This window comes from Leuciscus leuciscus (genome assembly GCF_965113295.1).
Source record: "Leuciscus leuciscus genome assembly, chromosome: 21".
Classification (NCBI taxonomy): Eukaryota; Metazoa; Chordata; class Actinopteri; order Cypriniformes; family Leuciscidae; genus Leuciscus; species Leuciscus leuciscus.
Genome location: NC_138745.1, coordinates 17710180 through 17732036, shown reverse-complemented (window position 1 = coordinate 17732036; position 21857 = coordinate 17710180). Strand labels below are relative to the sequence as shown.

Here is a 21857-nt window from a genome sequence, read left to right as displayed (position 1 = left end):
CAGACCTTTCCCTTCTCAGTGAGAATCTTTTTATAATGCAGCCAGCCTTCTTTCCTGATATCAGTGACAGTGATGTTCCCCAGTTCAGAGGTGGAGTGACGTTTAGAGTGAACTTCCTCTGCTGCTCGAAGGCTCTCTAGAGACTGGAAAAAAAAACAAGACATTTTCGAAAAGACTCTCAACCCTCTGGGGTCTGAGGTGTTTTTGGGGTCCTTGAGATGTTTTGACTTGCCCTGACATTTGTGCTTTTTTCGGTTGCTTATAAACATATTAATGGCAAAGGTGTAATTACACTCTATTTAGCACAAACAGGGCCACCATAATATGTGAGCAACATGTATGTACATGTTTGTATTTTTGAGAGAATAATGTTTATGCATGGTTATTGAAAAAACTAAAAATGAAAGTTTCTGAAATAAGGCCACAAAACACATACTAAATATGTGTCCATAAGACTTCTGAATAATGCATTTTGTCGCCTAGAGTTTTTTCTTCAAAATGATGTGAAAATCATCCTGCCTTATCATTCACATTAAACAATACATTGATTTAAAATTTGTAAGACACTTTTTGTTTGGAAAGGCAATATGCGCAGGGGCGTCAACGATCCAACACCATCATGAATATTGAGTGGTTCACACCTGAGGAGACAATGCCCCCGCATAATGGGGCTGCATACATAATGAGCCTTTCATTCAGGTGTGTGACTGAGCCACAAGAAAGAATGCAAGGACAATATATATATATATATATATATATATATATATATATATATATACACACAGTGGGTACGGAAAGTATTCAGACCCCCTTACATTTTTCACTTTTTCTTATATTGCAGCCATTTTTGCACATTTATTAAAAAAGAAAAACTGAAATATCACATAGTTCTAAGTATTCAGACCCTTTGCTCAGTATTTAGTAGAAACACCCTTTTGATCTAATACAGCCATGAGTCTTTTTGGGAAAGATGCAACAAGTTTTTCACACCTGGATTTGGGTATCCTCTGCCATTCCTCCTTGCAGATCCTCTCCAGTTCTGTCAGGTTGGATGGTAAACGTTGGTGGACAGCCATTTTCAGGTCTCTCCAGAGATGCTCAATTGGGTTTAAGTCAGGGCTCTCCATTCAAGAACAGTCACGGAGTTGTTGTGAAGCCACTCCTTCGTTATTTTAGCTGTGTGCTTAGGGTCATTGTCTTGTTGGAAGGTGAACCTTCGGCCCAGTCTGAGGTCCAGAGCACTCTGGAGAAGGTTTTCGTCCAGGATATCCCTGTACTTGGCCGCATTCATCTTTCCCTCGATTGCAACCAGTCGTCCTGTCCCTGCAGCTGAAAAACACCCCCACAGCATGATGCTGCCACCACCATGCTTCACTGTTGAGACTGTATTGGACAGGTGATGAGCAGTGCCTGGTTTTCTCCACACATACCGCTTAGAATTAAGGCCAAAAAGTTCTATCTTGGTCTCATCAGACCAGAGAATCTTATTTATCACCATCTTGGAGTCCTTCAGGTGTGCTTTCATGTGTCTTGCACTGAGGAGAGGCTTCCGTCGGGCCACTCTGCCATAAAGCCCCGGCTGGTGGATGGCTGCACTTTGATTGACTTACTGATGGTTGACTTACTACAACTTTCTCCCATCTCCCGACTGCATCTCTAGAGCTCAGCCACAGTGATCTTTGGGTTCTTCTTTACCTCTCTCACCAAGGCTCTTCTCCCCCGATAGCTCAGTTTGGCCAGACGGCCAGCTCTAGGAAGGGTTCTGGTCGTCCCAAACGTCTTCCATTTAAGGATTATGGAGGCCACTGTGCTCTTAGGAACCTTAAGTGCAGCAGACATTTTTTGTAACCTTAGCCAGATCTGTGCCTTGCCACAATTCTGTCTCTGAGCTCTTCAGGCAGTTCCTTTGACCTCATGATTCTCATTTGCTCTGACATGCACTGTGAGCTGTAAGGTCTTATATAGACAAGTGTGTGGCTTTCCTAATCAAGTCCAATCAGTATAATCAAACACAGCTGGACTCAAATGAAGGTGTAGAACCATCTCAAGGATGATCAGAAGAAATGGACAGCACCTGAGTTAAATATATGAGTGTCACAGCAAAGGGTCTGAATACTTAGGACCATGTGATATTTCAGTTTTTCTTTTTTAATAAATGTGCAAAAATGTCAACAATTCTGTGTTTTTCTGTCAATATGGGGTGCTGTGTGTACAATAATGAGGAAAAAAACTGAACTTAAATGATTTTAGCAAATGGCTGCAATATAACAAAGAGTGAAAAATTTAAGGGGGTCTGAATACTTTCCGTACCCACTGTATATATATATATATATATATATATATATATATATATATATATATATATATATATATATATACAAGGGGTGCAGCGGTTCACCAAATTCACGGTTCGGTTCGATACGATACACTTGTGTCACGGTTCGGTTCGGTACGTTTTTGATACAGCAAAAAAAAAGAAATGCCAGAGAAATTTATTCATTAACATTTGAGGGCAGCAATTGTATTAAATTGTATTAAAACCGACGTAATGTTACTTGAAGGCATTATAGCCTACTATTCCTGCCAAACTTCCATGGTTGCAGTTAGTGTTACTACAGTAAATCCATGGTGAATGTTGCTGATCTGTGGACACTGGATAGTTCATTCATGGCACAATGTTTCTTCCAGGTTTCCACGTAAGCGCTGTTTGATCCGTTAATAATGGAGAAATGTGAATGTTTCTCACTAACTTAGATCTCGCAGCGATGTTATTACTTCTGTGGCGAATCTCTTATTAGCGCTGTGTAGTAACAGTGTCGCATGATCACGATCGGCTCGCGCTGCACTGGTCCAAACTGATAAACGGTTCTTCAACCACACAATAACGAGCAGTTTCGTTCCGCTTGCATTACGTTTGCCATTTGATGTTGGGCAATGTTGTGGTCGCGCCGGCGTCTCTTACATTATGAGCGCGCTTGCCACGCGCAACGCGCCTACATTTGAAATAATGAAATTTTGGTCGGCAGGAAAAATGGTCCAACGAACCGTTCGGTTTGAAAATGCGTACCAAAAAACCGAACCGAAGGCCTCGTACCGAACGGTTCAATACGAATACGTGTATCGTTACACCCCTAATATAAACATATACAGATGGTGGACAACCAGAATGAGACTTTTAATTGGGATGTGTATTTGCTGCCTTTTACCGCTGAGTGGCGCTGTAATCACAGACTTTGAAAAGTGTCAGTTTATTCTCTTTATGACGTAATCTGCCGCGGCAGTAATCTGAGCTGAGGTCACAGATAAATTCAAGATAAATATTGTGGTTAAACGAATTCAAATTCATTAAATTAAAAAAAAGTAGACACACGTTAACATTGTGTGCCCAGTTTTTCTATAATTTAGAAAGGCTATGTCAATAGGTTAGGCCTACTTGTCATTTACTTCGTGTTATTTTAATGTGTTTGTAGATTTATTAACTGAAACATAACAGTGAAATAAATTAAAATAATTTACCGTAAAATTAAAACATTTTCAGGACTTGCAGTTACTAACCGATGTTAGTCGGTTTAAGCATTCTTTGTTATATTCAGAATTAAATAGGCTTACTTGTTGTTATGATTATCAATTGAATTCTTTAATAAATAATCAACCACAATGCCTATTAGGCTACTGCCGCAGAACAAATAAACCAGTCGAATTTCAAAGTCGTTCGCGAAATGACTATAGGCTATACCGGGTGGCGCAAGTGACAGGGCAAAACAGCAGCAACTGCGGCATTTTAAAAGGTAAGTTTCCTATCTGTTTATAATATATATATATATATATTTCATTATTTGAACAAAAATGAGACTGATTGAATATGTAAAAATATAAATCTGCTAAATAATTTTTTTGTGTGTGTGTGAATCATTCACGAGATTGAGATGACTGACAGTGATACCCGGCCATAGCAACGGAAGACATTTTTCAAAACAGATCGAACAAATCAGAAAAATACTTTCAATACAGTATTGCTTTCAATTAAAAAATAAACAATGAAAATGTAAAAGAAAATTAATTAAGTTTGAAAACCCATCGCACATTTCAAGTTATAAAGTGTCGGGACAGTTTATTTATTTAAACAGGGTTGCATCGATAGTTTATTCCCTTTGTGATGCAAAATAAGAAACACAGAATCTTATTCTTGCAACATTTTAAATTTCTATTGTCAAAGAAATTGCAGCTAAATAAAAAAATTAAAACGGTACAAAACGAAAAAAGTTCAAAGCAACATAAATTAAGAACAGGCGTTTTTCTTTGCCTCTCTCGCGCTGGATTTTTTTTAGTAAGTTTGGTCTCCTTCACTGCGCGCGTGGGTCTTTCTCGAAATTAAGCATTTCAGCGTAAAAAACAAACCACCATACAGCTGATAATACTGTATATGTCGCTGTGTGTCATCCACACAAATCACGAAGAAAAAACTGTAACAAATAGCTTTTGTTCCTTCAAAGATACAACATGCCTTGCTGAATTCACCTTACAATAAAACGAGGTGGGTCGCGAATTAAAGAGCTCTGTATCTGCTAAATTGAAATTGTGTGTGGAAAACCTTTAAATACAATCAATAAAACTACAATATTTATAATTTAATAAGATATAGGGCCTACATATGGACTTTAGATACATATCCTTAAAATAATTTTGCCTTTGCCTGCTCATCAGGCTGGCTCCGACACTCTCCATATGAAAGATGGAACATTAACACCTCTGTCCTGCACCCCCACGATAAAGCAACTATTGCCTTCTCCAAACCCCCCACAGCTAGCTGAGTTTGCAAAACAAAACAAAGAGTTTGCCACTCGTCGTGGTGTGCCAAAACACTTAATTATAAACTTCAATATTTCATTCAAAACAATCTCAAAACGCTTTGTGACATTTTGAAAAGCCGTGGATGCATTACTGCCACTGGAACCATGAACGCAACAGAATACTGGTTCTGATTTTATTGTTTGTCGTTTAAACGTCATATATATAGGCCTATATTATTTTTTTTTAACAGAACTGCTTTTGAAATTACGATTGGAATTATTATAGGCTACAGAAGTAAAGTCATTGTATAATATTTGTTCCTTGGTGTAAAATGGAAATGCATTGTGATTTTATTTTGTAAATAGGCTATAAGCAAAAAACTATGTTTTAGAACTATAGACAAATCTCTCTGCATCAACAATAGACTATAAAATGCATTAATAGGCTAATATAAAAATATCAGTAGTCTAAGTTAGTTCGGGATTCGAACCCGTGTCATCTAAATGATCGTAACGTAATTTCAACCACTCTGCCACGATTCACTCGTTGCGACATGGCCTAACGTTCCAGTGTGTGTTCGCTCACACGAGCGAGAAGCGCTCTTCATTCAAAAGAACGCGCCGCCGCATTTGTCGAACACTAATTCAACATGCTAGAATAAAACCTGGCTTTAGAACAATGCATAGCGCCACTCGTCGTGGTGTGCCAAAACATTTACAATACTTTAGTTTCATTTATTTCAGTGTTAATGTTTGAGTTAAAAAAATCCTCTACAGATTAAATTAACACAAAGTCGGCTATAAGAATCCTTTATAGGCTACGAAAAAAGTAAAGGGCTTACAGTCTTAACATTTAGGCTACTTTGCTTAAATTCGATACATTTATTTTCAGTAGGGCCTAATACATTTGTAGGGATGTAATTTCAGTATGCTTTACCAACGCTATGTATTCAATTAAAGTTCCAAGAGATCTGGTCTCTATATTTCCTTCCCAGCTGACACTAATATGCAAGTGCACAGCAAAAATCACAACTTGTGCTTGCTGCGAACGCAAGTTATTTAAGGTGTCTCAACTGTACACAGTCTACCCTACAGTGACTACGTTTACATGCTGTCAAATATCGGGTTATGGTAGGGTTAAGGTCACTATTTGGGTTTCTGAAACATTCGGAATAACCCGTTTACATGCGTGAGTAGAGAGAGTTACTCCTGTATACATGGAATTTGTAATCAATTGGCAATATCCCGATGTAAACGGCGACGCACGGTTAGCGCCTGGACGTACGGACAACGTTAAGACGCAATGTGCGTCATTTCCGATTCTTCTTCCTGTATCCAAAGGCAACAACAACAGCAGCAGCACGCGGATAATGAATAGTTCGGGGCAGATAGCGATCGCCCTAGTTTGCGATTTCCTCCTCGCTCCAAAAGTGTGGTGCTGTGCTGCGTCTCGCCATGTTTACCTCTACTTCTTGTTTACTTCCGGTATACTGCACGCGGGTTTTTGTATGCGCCGTCTCTACTCAAAATACCAAGATTCCTTGCGAATAGAACATGCGCAGAACACAAATCAATGTTCCTTTTGATGGGGATATGCCGATACGCGTTTACATGACCAAATATTCGGGTTAGAAAAGGGGTACCCCAGGGATAATATCCGGGTTTTTCAAAAACCGGGATATGAGCATATCCGGGTTTTTGCCGGTGTTTACATGGCCGTGCGCGACCGGGTTATTGCTAATATCCCGGTTTTGAACGGGTTATTGGCTGCATGTAAACGTAGTCAGTGTGAATTCGTTACAAGGTTTCATTAAATTAAATTAATGTGCAGCAATTTGTACAAATAGAGTCTATAGGCCTACTATACTGTTGTAGCCATTAAATAATCTCATTTAGTATCATATTTGTTAAAATATTATAATGTTATTTTTTTCCATCTATGTTGAATATGAAAAGTGAACAGCACGAGTAAGATAGGATGCATTATATCGAGAGATGGATATGGAGTGGGTCAGACATGATTTTGACCACTTCATTAAGTTTTGTTTAGTAGAAAACCTTTCTTTAAAGTGAATTTCGTTTTCTATAAATTGTATCTTAATTTTAATACATTTTTCATCAACCAAGTGCCTGGGTTTAATAAGTAAGAGAAGCAAATATAACAGACACTAATCATGGAGGCGCCCGCGCGGTCACTTGCATTGCACGTCAGCTGGAGCGCATCTCATCCTCCTAACTTAACGAAACTCAGCGTATGCCTCACACAGACATGATAAATACATCAAACTTATTTTTGTGTAAAAGCTTGAAATGTCTTCAAACGAAATAATTCAAAACGAAAAGAAAAAGGCTACTCTCTGATTATGTCTTTACGTGCATTTCTCTCTAGGTGCGTTCACTACAAATATGGCGATCGTCAACTTCATCTTTGCAGTCGACACTGTCAGAAAACACTAGTTTATTGATAAAAATCAATGCACGCGCCACCGGATTTACAAATACACATATTGCTTGTTGCACGCACATATTATGTCGAAAAAACGAAATATTATGTTGAAATAACATTATTATTTATAATACAACTTTTAGAATATTTGATTAAATGCTGATTGTTGCGCTTGTTCAATTTAATAAAATTAAAACTTTAATTGTGATAATTAAAATAATTGAAAATTAAATATTTAGTGGCCAAGTTTTGCTAATTTATTATATAGGCTATTATATGCCTATTGCCTATATTAAGTAGGTCATATTAAGACAAGGCATATATTAAGTTATTTTAGCTGTTATGTGAAAAATAAATCTAACGAAATCTAAAATCTAAATCTAATAAATCAAAAAAAAAATTCTAACGCCAATTCAACATGCCAGAATAAAACCTGATTTTTGAACAATGCGTAACGCCACTCGACCTGGTGTGCCAAAACACTACATTTTAAACTTCAATTTTTAATTCAAAACAATCTCAAAACGCGTTGTGACATTTTTTTAAGCAGTAGCCTAGCCTATATAAGGGCATTGAAACCAGGATCTTAACTAAAACGCGTTCCGCGTAATCTCTCAAAAATTATGCCACACTACTCCATGTATTTTTTTTTTAAGGACTGCTTTTGAAATCACTATAAATTACTATGCAATTGTATCGCTCACGAGAGCTCTTCATTTATCTAATTCCTCAATAGAATAGTAAAAATATTCAGCGTCATTGCTCCTAATATTGTCTCTATTTTTAACTTTTGATTCTATTTTTTCAGTTCTAAAATTGATTCTATCTTTGGTTCTATTGTTAATAGGCCTATTTATATATATGAAAAATATGCCTATTAGGCTTAGGGTTTTATATTTAACCCACTTACATTTTAAAATACGGCAATTGCTGCTGTTTTGCACAATGTCCCTTTGCGCCACCTGGCGGTCATTTCGGGAACGACTTTGAAATGCGGCTGGTTTATTTTCGCCGCGGTGATTTCGCCGCGGCAGCTGGCGCGGCGGTAATAGGCATTCTGGTTGTCCACCATCTGTATATATAATTGGTTCACAGTTGGAAACACAGTTGTTGGTTTTTTTTTCATAAATTGTGCTGGCAAATTGTATAATATCCCAGGTAAACATTTCTAGTAATTGTGCAGTTAATTGTTATCATACTGTATTTTCAGAAAGTTTTGGAATATATTCTCTACCCAACTGTGTCACTAATAAAACACAATAAAAATAATTAAGTTGTAAAAATAATAAAGCCAACTTACTGAAATCCTATTTAAACTTATTATTAAGTTGGCTTGAGAAAGCCAACTTACTGAAATCCTATTTAAACTTATTAAGTTGGCTTGAGAAAGCCAACTAACTGATATTGTACTTAAACTTATTATTAAGTTGGCTTGAGAAAGCCAACTTACTGATATTGTACTTAAACTTATTATTATTAAGTTGGCTTGAGAAAGCCAACTTACTGATATTGTACTTAAACTTAATATTATTATTATTCTTCTTACAAAAAATGTACAACTTTAATGCGGCCTAGAGCTTTAACTCTACATACTCCAAACTCGGCTCAGACACTCAAACTGATCTGACTGGGTGTGCTATATCTTTTCTAACTGATCGGACTTACGGTTTTCCTAAAAATGACGATCAAAACTCGGAAAAACTCCCATTGACTTAACATTGGGGAGTTCTAAAAAATTCAAATCCAACCCACGTTTTCACACACACAGACACAAAGGGCCTGACACCCCTGCGTTTCTCTCCCTCAGAGGATTTATATTATTGAGCAGCCAATAAGTAATGGCCTAAAATCTTCATAGCAACCACCCAGGACACCCTAGCAACCACCCAGAACACCCTAGCAACCGTACAAAATACCCTAGCAATACCATAGCAACCACCCAAAATACCCTAGCAACCACCTAGCAACCACCCAGAACACTCTAGCAACTGCCCAAAATACCCTAGCAACACCATAGCAACCACCCAGAACACTCTAGTAACCACCCAAAATACCCTAGAAACTACCTAGTAACCGCCTAGCAACCACCCAAAACAGCCTAGAAACCACCCATAACACCCTAACAACCGCCTAGCAACCACCCAGAACACCCCAATAACCACCCAAACTACCCTAGCAACCGCCTAGCAACCACCCAGAACACCCTAGCAACCACCCAAAATATCCTAGCAACCGCCTAGCAACCACCAAAAATATCCTAGCAACCGCCTAGCAACCACCCAGAATACCCTAGCAACCACCCAGAACACCCTAGCAACCGCCTCCAACCACCCAGAATACCTTAGCAACCGCCTAGCAACACCATAGTAACCACCCAGAACACCCTAGCAACCGCCTAGCAACACCATAGCAACCACCCAGAACACCCTAGCAACCACCTAGCAACCACCCAAAACGCCCTAGCAACCACCCAGAATACCCTAGCAACCACCCAGAACACCCTAGCAACCGCCTAGCAACCACCCAGAATACCCTAGCAACCACTTAGCAACACCATAGCAACCATCCAGAATACCCTAGCAATCGCCTAGCAACACCATAGCGAACCACCCATAAAATCCTAGCAACCGCCTAGCAAAAAATGTTCTGGTCCAAACTTTCTCAAGCCAACTTAAAGTTTGTCTCAACCATAGACTGTAAAAAATATGGACAAAGCGTCTGTGACGTCACCCATAGACTTTCTGAAGAACGGGTTTGAAGCCGTTTATGGGGGGTATGGGCGGCGCCATCTTGGAAAATCTTGGGAAACCCTAACCCCGCCCACCTTCTGACGCAGCGCGCGTCACTCAGCTCGCTCTGCTACTCCGGTTATCTCTGTGTATATTTTAGGCAACGAAATATGTTATAAAACACCATACTAACTAACTTTTCATTTAAAGAAATCTTAAACATTATAGCCACACAAATGTGGTTCAGGCAACGCGTATTGATTATATTCACTGCACATAACGTTTGCCTATTTATAACAAAACGAAATATAAAACACAAACCTGCCTCTTTTCGTTTTAAATATAATATAAAAATATTAAACATTTTAATATGGTCCAGGCAATATGTGCATTTGTATTAAACAACAGATGTTGCAGTAAACAACATTACAGATCATCTTCGTTGTATTAAAATTTAAAATGACAAAACTCAACCCAGTCTCTTTTTGTTAAATTTCAGTTTTATCAATATTAGCTATTATAAAAGTATAAGTAAAAGGTAAAGTTACAATAAGCTATACAAATAAAGCAAACAATTCAGTCAAACATAAAAAGTAATGCGCTCGATCTAGTCTAACCATACAACGGTACAAGTTAAATATAGCTTATAAAGTTATGAAACTTCCCCTCAGCCAAAACGATTGCCCACGAGACCAAAAATCGCCCGTTAGATATAGACAAGACGAATTATATCTCATGTTTAACCACTACAGAGACGCCAGAGTCAGCGGCAAACCTCAAAACGTCTAGCCGATGAAAGGCTGCTCCAGGCGGGGTACATCGCGCCGAGCGCCCGGTCATCGCTGGATCTCACAACTGGATACAATTTTCATAAATCTTTATAAATAAACCACAGATTTGAGCTTTAAACAACTACATTCTCGCCTGAAAAACTCTTAAAACTACATTTCATGATACAGAAACAGTAGTATTATATGTCAACTGTATTAAAAAATGGCGCTTCTTATGTTGTCATTCTGCCTTTCAGCTGTCAATCAAGCTGTCAATCAAAGTTAACCACGCCCTTATTGTCATACATTTTATATCTAAATACTATCTAAACTAACGAGTTAGAAAAAAATTCACTACCCTCGCCGTTGTCAGGCACTCGGAACCTATCGAAAAATCCAATAAAAGTCCATGGGACCAACCTGTAAAAACATGATTTTATGCTGTGAAAACGGACATTTTAACATGGGGGCTATGGACATTTGCTCCCTTTTGGGACCTTCCCCTAGCGGATTTTCGATGTATTGCAGTTTTTCGCACTTCCGGGTAGGCTTCATTTTTCAGATCAGAATGTTGCCCCTTGGTCTCAACGAACTTTCGCATCTAGTTAGTGGTGCTTTTTCAAAGCAACACTATTGTTATTGCTCATACTTATTCCACACAAAGTTTGGCGCGTAACTCGCCCCGCACCGTTTGTCACAGACCCCTGAGTGAGGTGTCAAATCGACCGGCTCATTGAGGAGAGGTGTGCTATGACTTTTCTAAGCGATCGGGTGTACGATGTTCGCACAGCGGACGAAAAAGCGGCCAAAAAAGTCCCATTGACTTAACATTGGGCATTCTAAAAAATTCATATCCAAACCGACGTTTTCACACACACAGACACAAAGGGCCTGACACCCCTGCGTCTCTCCCTCTCTCTCTCCCTCAGAGGATTTATATTATCAAGCAACCAATAAGTAATGGCCTAAAATCTTCATAGCCACACCCTAGCAACCACTAAGAGCTCCCTAGCAACCACCCTAAACCAATAAATTAAAAAAAAATTTTTTTTTTTTTTTTTAAAGCAATATCACACTCGTAGCCTTGCGATATCGCTCCATGCTTGTGCCTATTCGGCCATCTACTGAAGGCACTCGTTATTACAGATTTTAAAAACTGTATAAAAACTCCATAGTAACCATCTTTGACAACTACCAACCACCTAGTAACACCATAGCAACTACCAAAAATACCTAGCAACCACCCTGAACACCCTAGCAACGTCTAGAAACGCTCTAGTAACCACCCAGAACACCATAGAAACCACCTAGCAACGCCCTAGCAACCACCAAGAATACCCTAGCAACTGCCTAGCAACCACCCAGAACACCCTAGCAACTGCCTAGCAATGCCCTAGCAACCACCCAGAATACCATAGCAACTGCCTAGCAACCACCCATAACACCCTAGCAACTGCCTAGCAATGCCCTAGCAACCACCCAGAACACCCTAGCAACTGCCTAGCAACCACCCATAACACCCTAGCAACTGCCTAGCAACGCCCTAGCAACCACCCATAATACCATAGCAACTGCCTAGCAACCACCCAGAACACCTTAGCAACTGCCTAGCAACACCATAGCAACCACCCGGAACACCCTAGCAACCACCAAGAATTCCCTAGCAACCGCCTAGCAACCACCCAGAACACCCTAGCAACTGCCTAGCAATTCCCTAGCAACCACCCAGAATACCATAGCAACTGCCTAGCAACCACTCATAACACCCTAGCAACCACCTGGCAACAGCATCTTGCTAGCATCATGCTAGCAACATGCTAATCATGCTAACAACATGCTAATAAAGCTAGCATAATGCTAGCAACATGTTAATCAAGCTAGCAAAATGCTAATCATGTTAGCATCATGTTACCAACATGCTAATCAAGCTAGCATCATGCTAGCATCATGCTAGCAACATGCTAATCATGTTAGCATTATGCTAGCAAAATGCTAATCAAGCTAGCATAATGCTAGTAACATGCTAATCATTTTAACATCTAGCTAAAAACATGCTAGCAAAATGCTAATCATGTTAACATCTTGTTAAAAGCATGCTAGCAGCATGCTAATCATGTTAGCTTCATGCTACCAACATGCTAATCATGCTAACAACATGCAAATCTTGCTAGCATCATTCTAACAACATGTTAATCATAGTAAATCATGCTGGAATGTGGTATATCATGGTATCACAACATTTTAATTGTGTTAGCATCTGTCCAGTGGTGAGTTTTGCCACTGCAAGCACCACTTCACATTTTCTTCAGGAAATGTACATTCTAGTTATTATTATTCTTCTGACCCCAAAAATGTACAACTCAAACTCCTCCTAGAGCTTTAACTCTACATACTCCAAACTCGGCTCAAACACTCAGACTGTTCTGACTCGGTGTGCCAGATCTTTTCAGATTGATCGGACTTACGGTTTTCCTACAAATGACGATCAAAACTCGGAAAAAAAACATTTGAATTAAAATTTCGGAATGTTCAGGTTTTTTAAACTGCCAAACTGCCAAAAATTCAAATTTAAATCCCTTGAAACCCTAAACTAAATCAAACTGCCAAAAATTCAAATCTAAACTCCTTGAAACCCTAGACTAAATCAAACTGCCATTCTATATAATATAAAAGCCATTAAGACTAATTTAAACTAATAAACTCATCTATCTATCTACTTCAAACTATTTTAAACTTCAAACTAAATTAAACTTTAAACTAATTTAAACTTTTTAAACGTCAAACTTATATAAACTTTAAGATAATTTAAACTTCAAACTACTAAATTTACTTCATTTTAACTTATAAACTCTAAACGCATATAAACTCTGAGTGTGTAAGTGTTATTGAGTTAGTGTATGTGTGTGTGTGTGTGAGTGAGTGTGAGTTATGTGTGTGTGTGTGTGTGTGTGTGTGTGTGTGTGTGTGTGTGTGTGTGTGTGTAACCGCCTAGAACACCATAGCAACCACTGAGAACACCCTAGCAACCACCTAGCAACCACCCAGGACACCATAGCAACCACCCAGAACACCATAGCAACTACTCAGAACACCCTAGCAACTGCCTAACAACCACCCAGAACACCCTAGCAACCACCCAAAATACCCTAGCAACCGTCTAGCAACCATCCAAAAGACCCTAGCAACCACCCAAAACACCCTAGCAACCGCCTAGCAACCACCCAGAACACCCTAGCAACCACCCAAAATATCCTAGCAACCGCCTAGCAACCACCCAGAACACCATAGCAACCACCCAGAACATCCTAGCAACCACCCAAAATACCCTAGCAACTGCCTAGCAACCACCCAAAATATCCTAGCAACCGCCTAGCAACCACCCAAAACACCCTAGCAACCGCCTAGCAACCACCCAAAAGACCCTAGCAACCACCCAAAATATTCTAGCAACCGCCTAGCAACCACCCAAAACACCCTAGCAACCGCCTAGCAACCACCCAGAATACCCTAGCAACCACCCAGAACACCCTTGCAACTGCCTAGCAACCACCCAGAATACCTTAGCAACACCATAGCAACCACCCATAACACCCTAGCAACCGCCTAGCAACCACCCAGAACACCCTAGCAACCGCCTAGCAACCACCCAAAAGACCCTAGCAACCACCAAAAATATCATAGCAATCGCCTAGCAACCACCCAGAACACCCTAGCAACCGCCTAGCAACCACCCAGAATAACGTAGCAACCGCCTAGCAACACCATAGCGACCACCCATAACATCCTAGCAACCGCCAAGCAAAAAACTTTCTGGTCCAAACTTTCTCACGCCAACTTAAAGTTTGTCTCGACGAACTTTCGCATCTAGTTAGTGGTGCTTTTTCAAAGCAACACTATTGTTATTCTCCATACTTATTATTCTTTTTATTATTATTATTATTATGGACAAAGTTTGGCGCGTAACTTGCCCCGCACTGTTTGTCACAGACCCCTGAGTGAGGTGTCAAATCGAGCGGCTCATTGATGAGAGGTGTGCTATATCTTTTCTAAGCGATCGGGTGTACGATGTTCGCACAGCGGACGAAAAAGCAACATGCTAATCATGCTAGCATCAAGCTACCAACATGCTAATCAAGCTAGCATCATGCTAACATAATGCTAATCAAGCTAGCATCATGCTAGCAACATGCTAATCATGCTAGCATCATGCTACCAATATGCTGATTAAGCTAGCAAAATGCTATTCAAGCTAGCATAATGCTAACAACATGTTAATCAAGCTAGCATAATGCTAGCAACATGCTAATCATGTTAGCATCTAGCTAAAAACATGCTATCAAAATGCTAATCATGCTAACATCTTGTTAAAAGCATGCTAGCAACATGCTAATCATGCTAGCATCATGCTACAACATGCTAATCATGTTAACAACATGCTAATCATGCTAGCATCATTTTACTATGACATGTTAATCATAGTAAATCATGCTGGAATGTGGTAAATCGTAGTAAATCATCTTAGAAACATGGTAAATCGTGGTAAATAATGCTAAAACGTGGTATATCATGGTATCACAACATGTTAATTGTGTTAGCATCTGCCCAGTGGCGAGTTTTGCCACTGCAAGCACCACTTCACATTTTCTTCAGGAAATGTACATTCTAGTTAGTGGTGCTTTTCAAAGCAACACTATTGTTATTGACGCTCATACTTATTATTAGTGGTGCTTGCTGAAAGCAAGGCATCACTATTGTTATTGCTCATACTTATTAGTGGTGCTTGCTGAAAGCAAGGCATCACTATTGTTATTGCTCATACTTATTAGTGGTGCTTGCTGAAAGCAAGGCATCACTATTGTTATTGCTCATACTTATTAGTGGTGCTTGCTGAAAGCAAGGCATCACTATTGTTATTGCTCATACTTATTAGTGGTGCTTGCTGAAAGCAAGGCATCACTATTGTTATTGCTCATACTTATTAGTGGCAGAGCCGGATTAACGCAAAGGCAAACTAGGCACGTGCCTAGGGCCCGATTGGCGGGATGGGGCCCAGACAGAGGGACAAAAAAAAAAAAAAAAAAAAAAATATATAATAAAATGTACAATGTGAAGATGTTTATCTTAACCATAGACTGTTACATTACTGCAGTTAAACCAATTAATGTGTCCGTTACAAAGCGGGTGCCGGCTTCTGAAAGTATGTGTAACGAACGCATCCATCAGGTGCTGCGAGGCAAAAGCCTAATAAGCACACAAAGAAGCACAGCTCATAATGCAGGTGTGTGAGTTGTCGTCATCTATTTTGGAGTGATTGCAATGTATTCTAAATATAAACTTGTACTGTAGACCAGCGTCATTTCTGGAAAAATCATTCACCGCTTTATTACGAGTTTAAAAGAGCGCGAGCGTCATTAACGTGCCCAGACGCGACGCTTTGAATTTGCGCGTACAATGAATAACATCGCGTCGGGAGCTGACTAGTAAAAAAGCTACAAAATTAAAAGACAAGTTAAAAAGCCAACACACTATACAACATTTTTAAATGTTTCAAATAAAGGATCTCATATCTATGGGTCTATCTTCTAAATTCTGCTGATGATTAGATTATACCCTGACATTACGCCAATAATATCAGTTTATATATTTTTTTCTGCTCAGTAGCGATCGTGTCTTTCTCTTCCACTTGATTTATGTATAGCATATTTAAGGTAGCAATGCAATATAAAAGCACTTAGTGGGATTCTGGAACTGTGAATAAATTGAATAAAACAGCAAAATAACAACAACAACAACATCTTCATTAAACAAAAAAGAGATTACCTTAGATAAAGTTTGATTAATATGTACCGGTAAAAGTCTGGACCCATTACTATTTTTAATGTTTTTGAAAGAAGTTTCTTATTATGCTCTACAAGCCTGCATTTATTTGATCAAAAATACAGAAAAAAATAGGAATATTCAGAAAGGATGTGTTAAATAGGCTATATAAAAAGTGATAGTGAAGACTTTTTTAAAACAACTTTTTAATAATCAAAAATCCTGAAAAAAAGTATCACAGGTTATAAAATAAATATTAAGCACCATTTCTAACATTTGATAATAAATCAGAATATTATAAAGTTTTCTGAAGGATCACGTGACACTAAATTCAGCTTTGCGTCACAGAAATATAAAGTATAGTAAAATAGAAAACCATTATTTTAAATTTTAATAATATTTCACTAGCCTATATTATTTTTCTGTATTTTTTATCAAATAAATCCAGGCTTGATGAGCATAAGAGACTTCTTTCAAAAACATTAAAAGTGTTTTTTACTGTGTAAGTAAAAATATACTGCTTTTAAAATTAAATGTTGTATAAATAAAAAAGGTTAGGAATCATATTTGTTTCAAGTGTTTTTTTATTGGGGGTGGGGGGCCTCCAACATGAATTTTGCCTAGGGCCTCCTAATGTCTAGAACCGGCCCTGATTAGTGGTGCTTGCTGAAAGCAAGGCATCACTATTGTTATTGCTCATACTTATTATTATTAGTGGTGCTTGCTGAAAGCAAGGCATCACTATTGTTATTGCTCATACTTATTAGTGGTGCTTGCTGAAAGCAAGGCATCACTATTGTTATTGCTCATACTTATTATTATTCTTCTTTTTATTATTATTCCACACAAAGTTTGGCGCGTAACTCGTCCCGCACCGTTTGTCACAGACCCACAAATGAGGCGTCAAATCGTGCGGATTATTCGGGAATGGTGTGCTATGACTTTTATAAGCGATCGGGGGTACGGTGTTCGCCCCAGGGGCGAAAAAGCGGCCAAAAAAGTCCCATTGACTTAACATTGCGACGAACTTTGACCACACGTAGCTCTGAGCAAGGATTTCGCAGAAACGTGTGATTTGCCACATTTGAAGAGGCTGACAGGCTCTGTAAGAACATACCTCACAATGGGGTAAAAGTTGCACCCCTGGGGGGCAGGAGATGCCCAAAGTGGCCCCATTGACTTACTATGGGGAAGGAACATCCCGTGAAACACACATGCTTTTCCTACTATGGTAAATTGCATAGGGACTTTGTATTGAACGTAGCTCTGGATCACAGTGTCATAGAGACAAGGGGGGGGGGCTCATTTTACTCAGATGACCAATCAGTCTCTCTGGATCATTGTGAAGCTATCAAGCCACGCCCTAGCAACCATTTAGAGCCCCTTAGCAACAAGTTCCATAGACTTCCATTGAAAGAGTTCAAAGAGATATCTCCGGACTGAATTGTCATAGAGACATGGGGGTGGTCTCATTTGACTCGGGGCAGCAAACAGCCAATCATGAATCACCTCAACACTTCCAAGCCCCTCCCTAGCAACCATTGTCAAGCACCTTAGCAACCAAAATCCAAAGAGGGATATCTTCCATTCTGAATGTCACAGAGGCATGGGAGTTGGTTTATATCATTCATAGTGACAAGACGCCTTTGGAATTGCATCATTGGCAGCTGCCAAGTAACTCCATAGCAACCAAACAGAGTACCCTAGCAACCAAAATCCAAAGAGGCATATCTTCCATTCTGAATGTCACAGAGGCATGGGAGTTGGATTATATAATTCATACTGACAAGAAGCCTTTGGAATTTCATCATTGACAGCTGACAAGCCACTCCCTAGCAACCAAACAGAGTACCCTAGCAACCAAAATCCAAAGAGGCATATCTTCCATTCTGAATGTTGCAGAGGCATGGGAGTTGGTTTATATCATTCATAGTGACAAGAAGACTTTGGAGTTTCATGATTAGCAGCTGACAAGCCACTCGCTAGCAACCAAATAGAGTACCCTAGCAACTGTTTAGCAAAACGTATATCTCTGCATCAGAACATCGTATAGAGATGGGAGTTGGTTTATATCATTCATACTGACAAGAAGCCTTTGCAGTTTCATCATTAGCAGCTGACAAGCATCTCCATAGCAACCAAACAGAGTACCCTAGCAACCATTATACAAGACCTACATCTCTGCATCAGAATAATGTATAGAGATGGGGGTTGGCTCATTAGTTTCAGTTGGAAAACAGTCTGTAAATATCACCATGGTAACTGTGTATTCACACCCTAGCAACCATTTAGAGCCACCTAGCAACCATATTGCAACATATAGAAGCCATATTTCAGCTCCACAACATCGTAGAGGCATGGTTGTTGGCTCGTATGCAATCATGTACAACACCCTAGCAACCGAGTGGCGAGTTTTGCCACTGCAAGCACCACTTCACATTTTCTTCAGGAAATGTACATTCTAGTTATTATTATTCTTTTTATTATTCCACACAAAGTTTGGTGCGTAACTCGTCCCGCACCGTTTGTCACAGATCCATGAATGAGGTGTCAAATCGACCGGCTCATTGAGGAGAGGTGTGCTATGACTTTTATAAGCGACCGGGGGGGCGGTGTTCGCCCCAGGGGCGAAAAAGCGGCCCAAAAAGTCCCAATGACTTAACATTGCGACGAACTTTGAGCACTCGTAGCTCAGAGCGAGGATTTCGCAGAACGTGTGATTTGCCACATTTGAAGAGGCTAACAGGCTCTGTAAGAACATACCTCACAATGGGGTAAAAGTTGCACCCCTGGGGGGCAGGAGCTGCCCAAAGTTGCCCCATTGACTTACTATGGGGAAGGAACGTCCCGTGAAACACACATGCTTTTTTCCTACTATGGTAAATTGCATAGGGATTTTCTATTGAACGTAGCTCTGGATCACAGTGTCATAGAGACAAGGGGGCGGGCTCATTTTACTCAGACGACCAATCAGTCTCTCAAGCTCATTGTGAAGCTATCAAGCCACGCCCTAGCCACCATTTAGAGAAACTTAGCAACAAGTCCCATAGACTTCCATTGAAATAGATCAAAGGGATATCTCCAGACTGAATTGTCATAAAAACACGAGGGTGGTCTCATTTGACTCGGGGCAGCAAACGGCCAATCATGAATCACCTCAACACTTCCTAGCCCCTCCATAGCAACCATTGTCGAGCACCTTAGCAACCAAAATCCAAAGAGGGATATCTTCCATTCTGAATGTCACAGAGGCATGGGAGTTGGTTTATATCATTCAAAGTGTCAAGAAGCCTTTGCAGTTTCATCATTGGCAGCTGTCAAGCAACTCCATAACAACCAAAAAGAGTACCCTAGCAACCGTTTAGCAAAACGTATATCTCTGCATCAAAACATAGTATAGAGATGGGACTTGGCTCTTTTGACTAAATCATGGTAAATGAATACCATAGCAACTGCCTAGCAACACCATAGCAACCACCTAGCAACGCCCTAGCAACCACCCAGAACACCCTAGCAACCACCTGGCAACAGCATCTTGCTAAAAACATGCTAGCAAAAATGCTAATCATGCTAGCAACATGCTAATCAAGCTAGCATCATGCTAACAACATGCTAATCATGCTAGCTTCATGCTAGCAACATGCGAATCAAGCTAGCATCATGCTAGCATCATGCTAATCAAGCTAGCATCATGCTAGCAACATGCTAATAAAGCTAGAATTATGCTAGCAACATGCTAATCAAGCTAGCATAATGCTAGCAAAATGCTAATCATGTTAGCATCTAGCTAAAAACATGCTAGCAAAATGCTAATCATGTTAGCATCTTGTTAAAAGCATGCTAGCAACATGCTAATCATGCTAGCATCATGCTAACAACATGCTAATTATGCTAGCATCATTCTAACAACATGTTAATCATAGTAAATCATGCTGGAATGTGGTAAATCGTAGTAAATCATCTTAGAAACATGGTAAATTTAGGTAAATAATGCTAAAACGTGGTATATCATGGTATCACAACATGGTAATTGTGTTAGCATCTGCCCAGTGGTGAATTTTGCCACTGCAAGCACCACTTCACATTTTCTTCAGGAAATGTACATTCTAGTTAAGTTGGCTTGAGAAAGCCAACTTACTGATATTGTACTTAAACTTATTAGTGGTGCTTTTTCAAAGCAACACTAGTGTTATTGTCACTCATACTTATTATTCTTCTTATTAAGTTGGCTTGAGAAAGCCAACATATTGAAATCCTATTTAAACTTATTATTAAGTTGGCTGAGAAAGCCAACTTACTGATATTGTACTTAAACTTATTAAGTTGGCTTGAGAAAGCCAACATATTGAAATCCTATTTAAACTTATTATTAAGTTGGCTGAGAAAGCCAACTTACTGATATTGTACTTAAACTTATTATTAAGTTGGCTTGAGAAAGCCAACATATTGAAATCCTATTTAAACTTATTAAGTTGGCTTGAGAAAGCCAACATATTGAAATCCTATTTAAACTTATTATTAAGTTGGCTTGAGAGAGCCAACATATTGAAATCCTATTTAAACTTATTAAGTTGGCTTGAGAAAGCCAACATATTGAAATCCTATTTAAACTTATTATTATTAAGTTGGCTTGAGAGAGCCAACATATTGAAATCCTATTTAAACTTATTATTATTATTATTATTAAGTTGGCTTGAGAGAGCCAACATATTGAAATCCTATTTAAACTTATTATTATTATTATTATTAGTGGTGCTTTTTCAAAGCAACACTAGTGTTATTGTCACTCATACTTATTATTCTTATTTTTATTCTGCCAAAAGTTTGGCGCGTAATGCGCCCCGCACCGTTTGTCACAGACCCCTGAGTGAGGTGTCAAATCGAGCGGCTCATTGAGGAGAGGTGTGCTATATCTTTTCTAAGCGATCGGGTGTACGATGTTCGCACAGCGGACGAAAAAGCGGCCAAAAAAGTCCCATTGACTTTACATGGGGAGTTCTAAAAACATTTGAATCCCAACTGCCGTTTTCACACACACCACTCCAAAGGGCCTGACACCCCTGCGTTTCTCTCCCTCTCTCTCTCCCTCAGAGGATTTATATTATCAAGCAGCCAATAAGTAATGGCCTAAAATCTTCATAGCCACACCCTAGCAACCAGTTACAGCACCCTAGCAACCACTCTGAGCTCCCTAGCAACCACTAAACCAATAAATAATATAAAAACATTTTTTTTTAATTTTTTAAAGCAATATCACACTCGTAGCCTTGCAATATTGCTCCATGCTTGTGCCTATTCGGCCATA

The 21857-nt window shown here is 39.3% G+C and overlaps 1 protein-coding gene across 7 annotated transcripts in view; it reads right to left on the bottom strand.

Annotated features, from left to right (window-relative positions):
- The window catches only part of arhgap23b (Rho GTPase activating protein 23b), a 551994-nt gene that overhangs the window by 49096 nt on the left and 481041 nt on the right, over positions 1–21857 (bottom strand). For all 7 annotated transcript variants that reach the window (XM_082152677.1, XM_082152678.1, XM_082152673.1 and 4 more), the window contains one exon: positions 6–143. In XM_082152677.1, coding sequence (XP_082008803.1) covers positions 6–143 — 138 coding nt within the window. The remainder of the gene's footprint in view (positions 1–5; positions 144–21857) is intronic.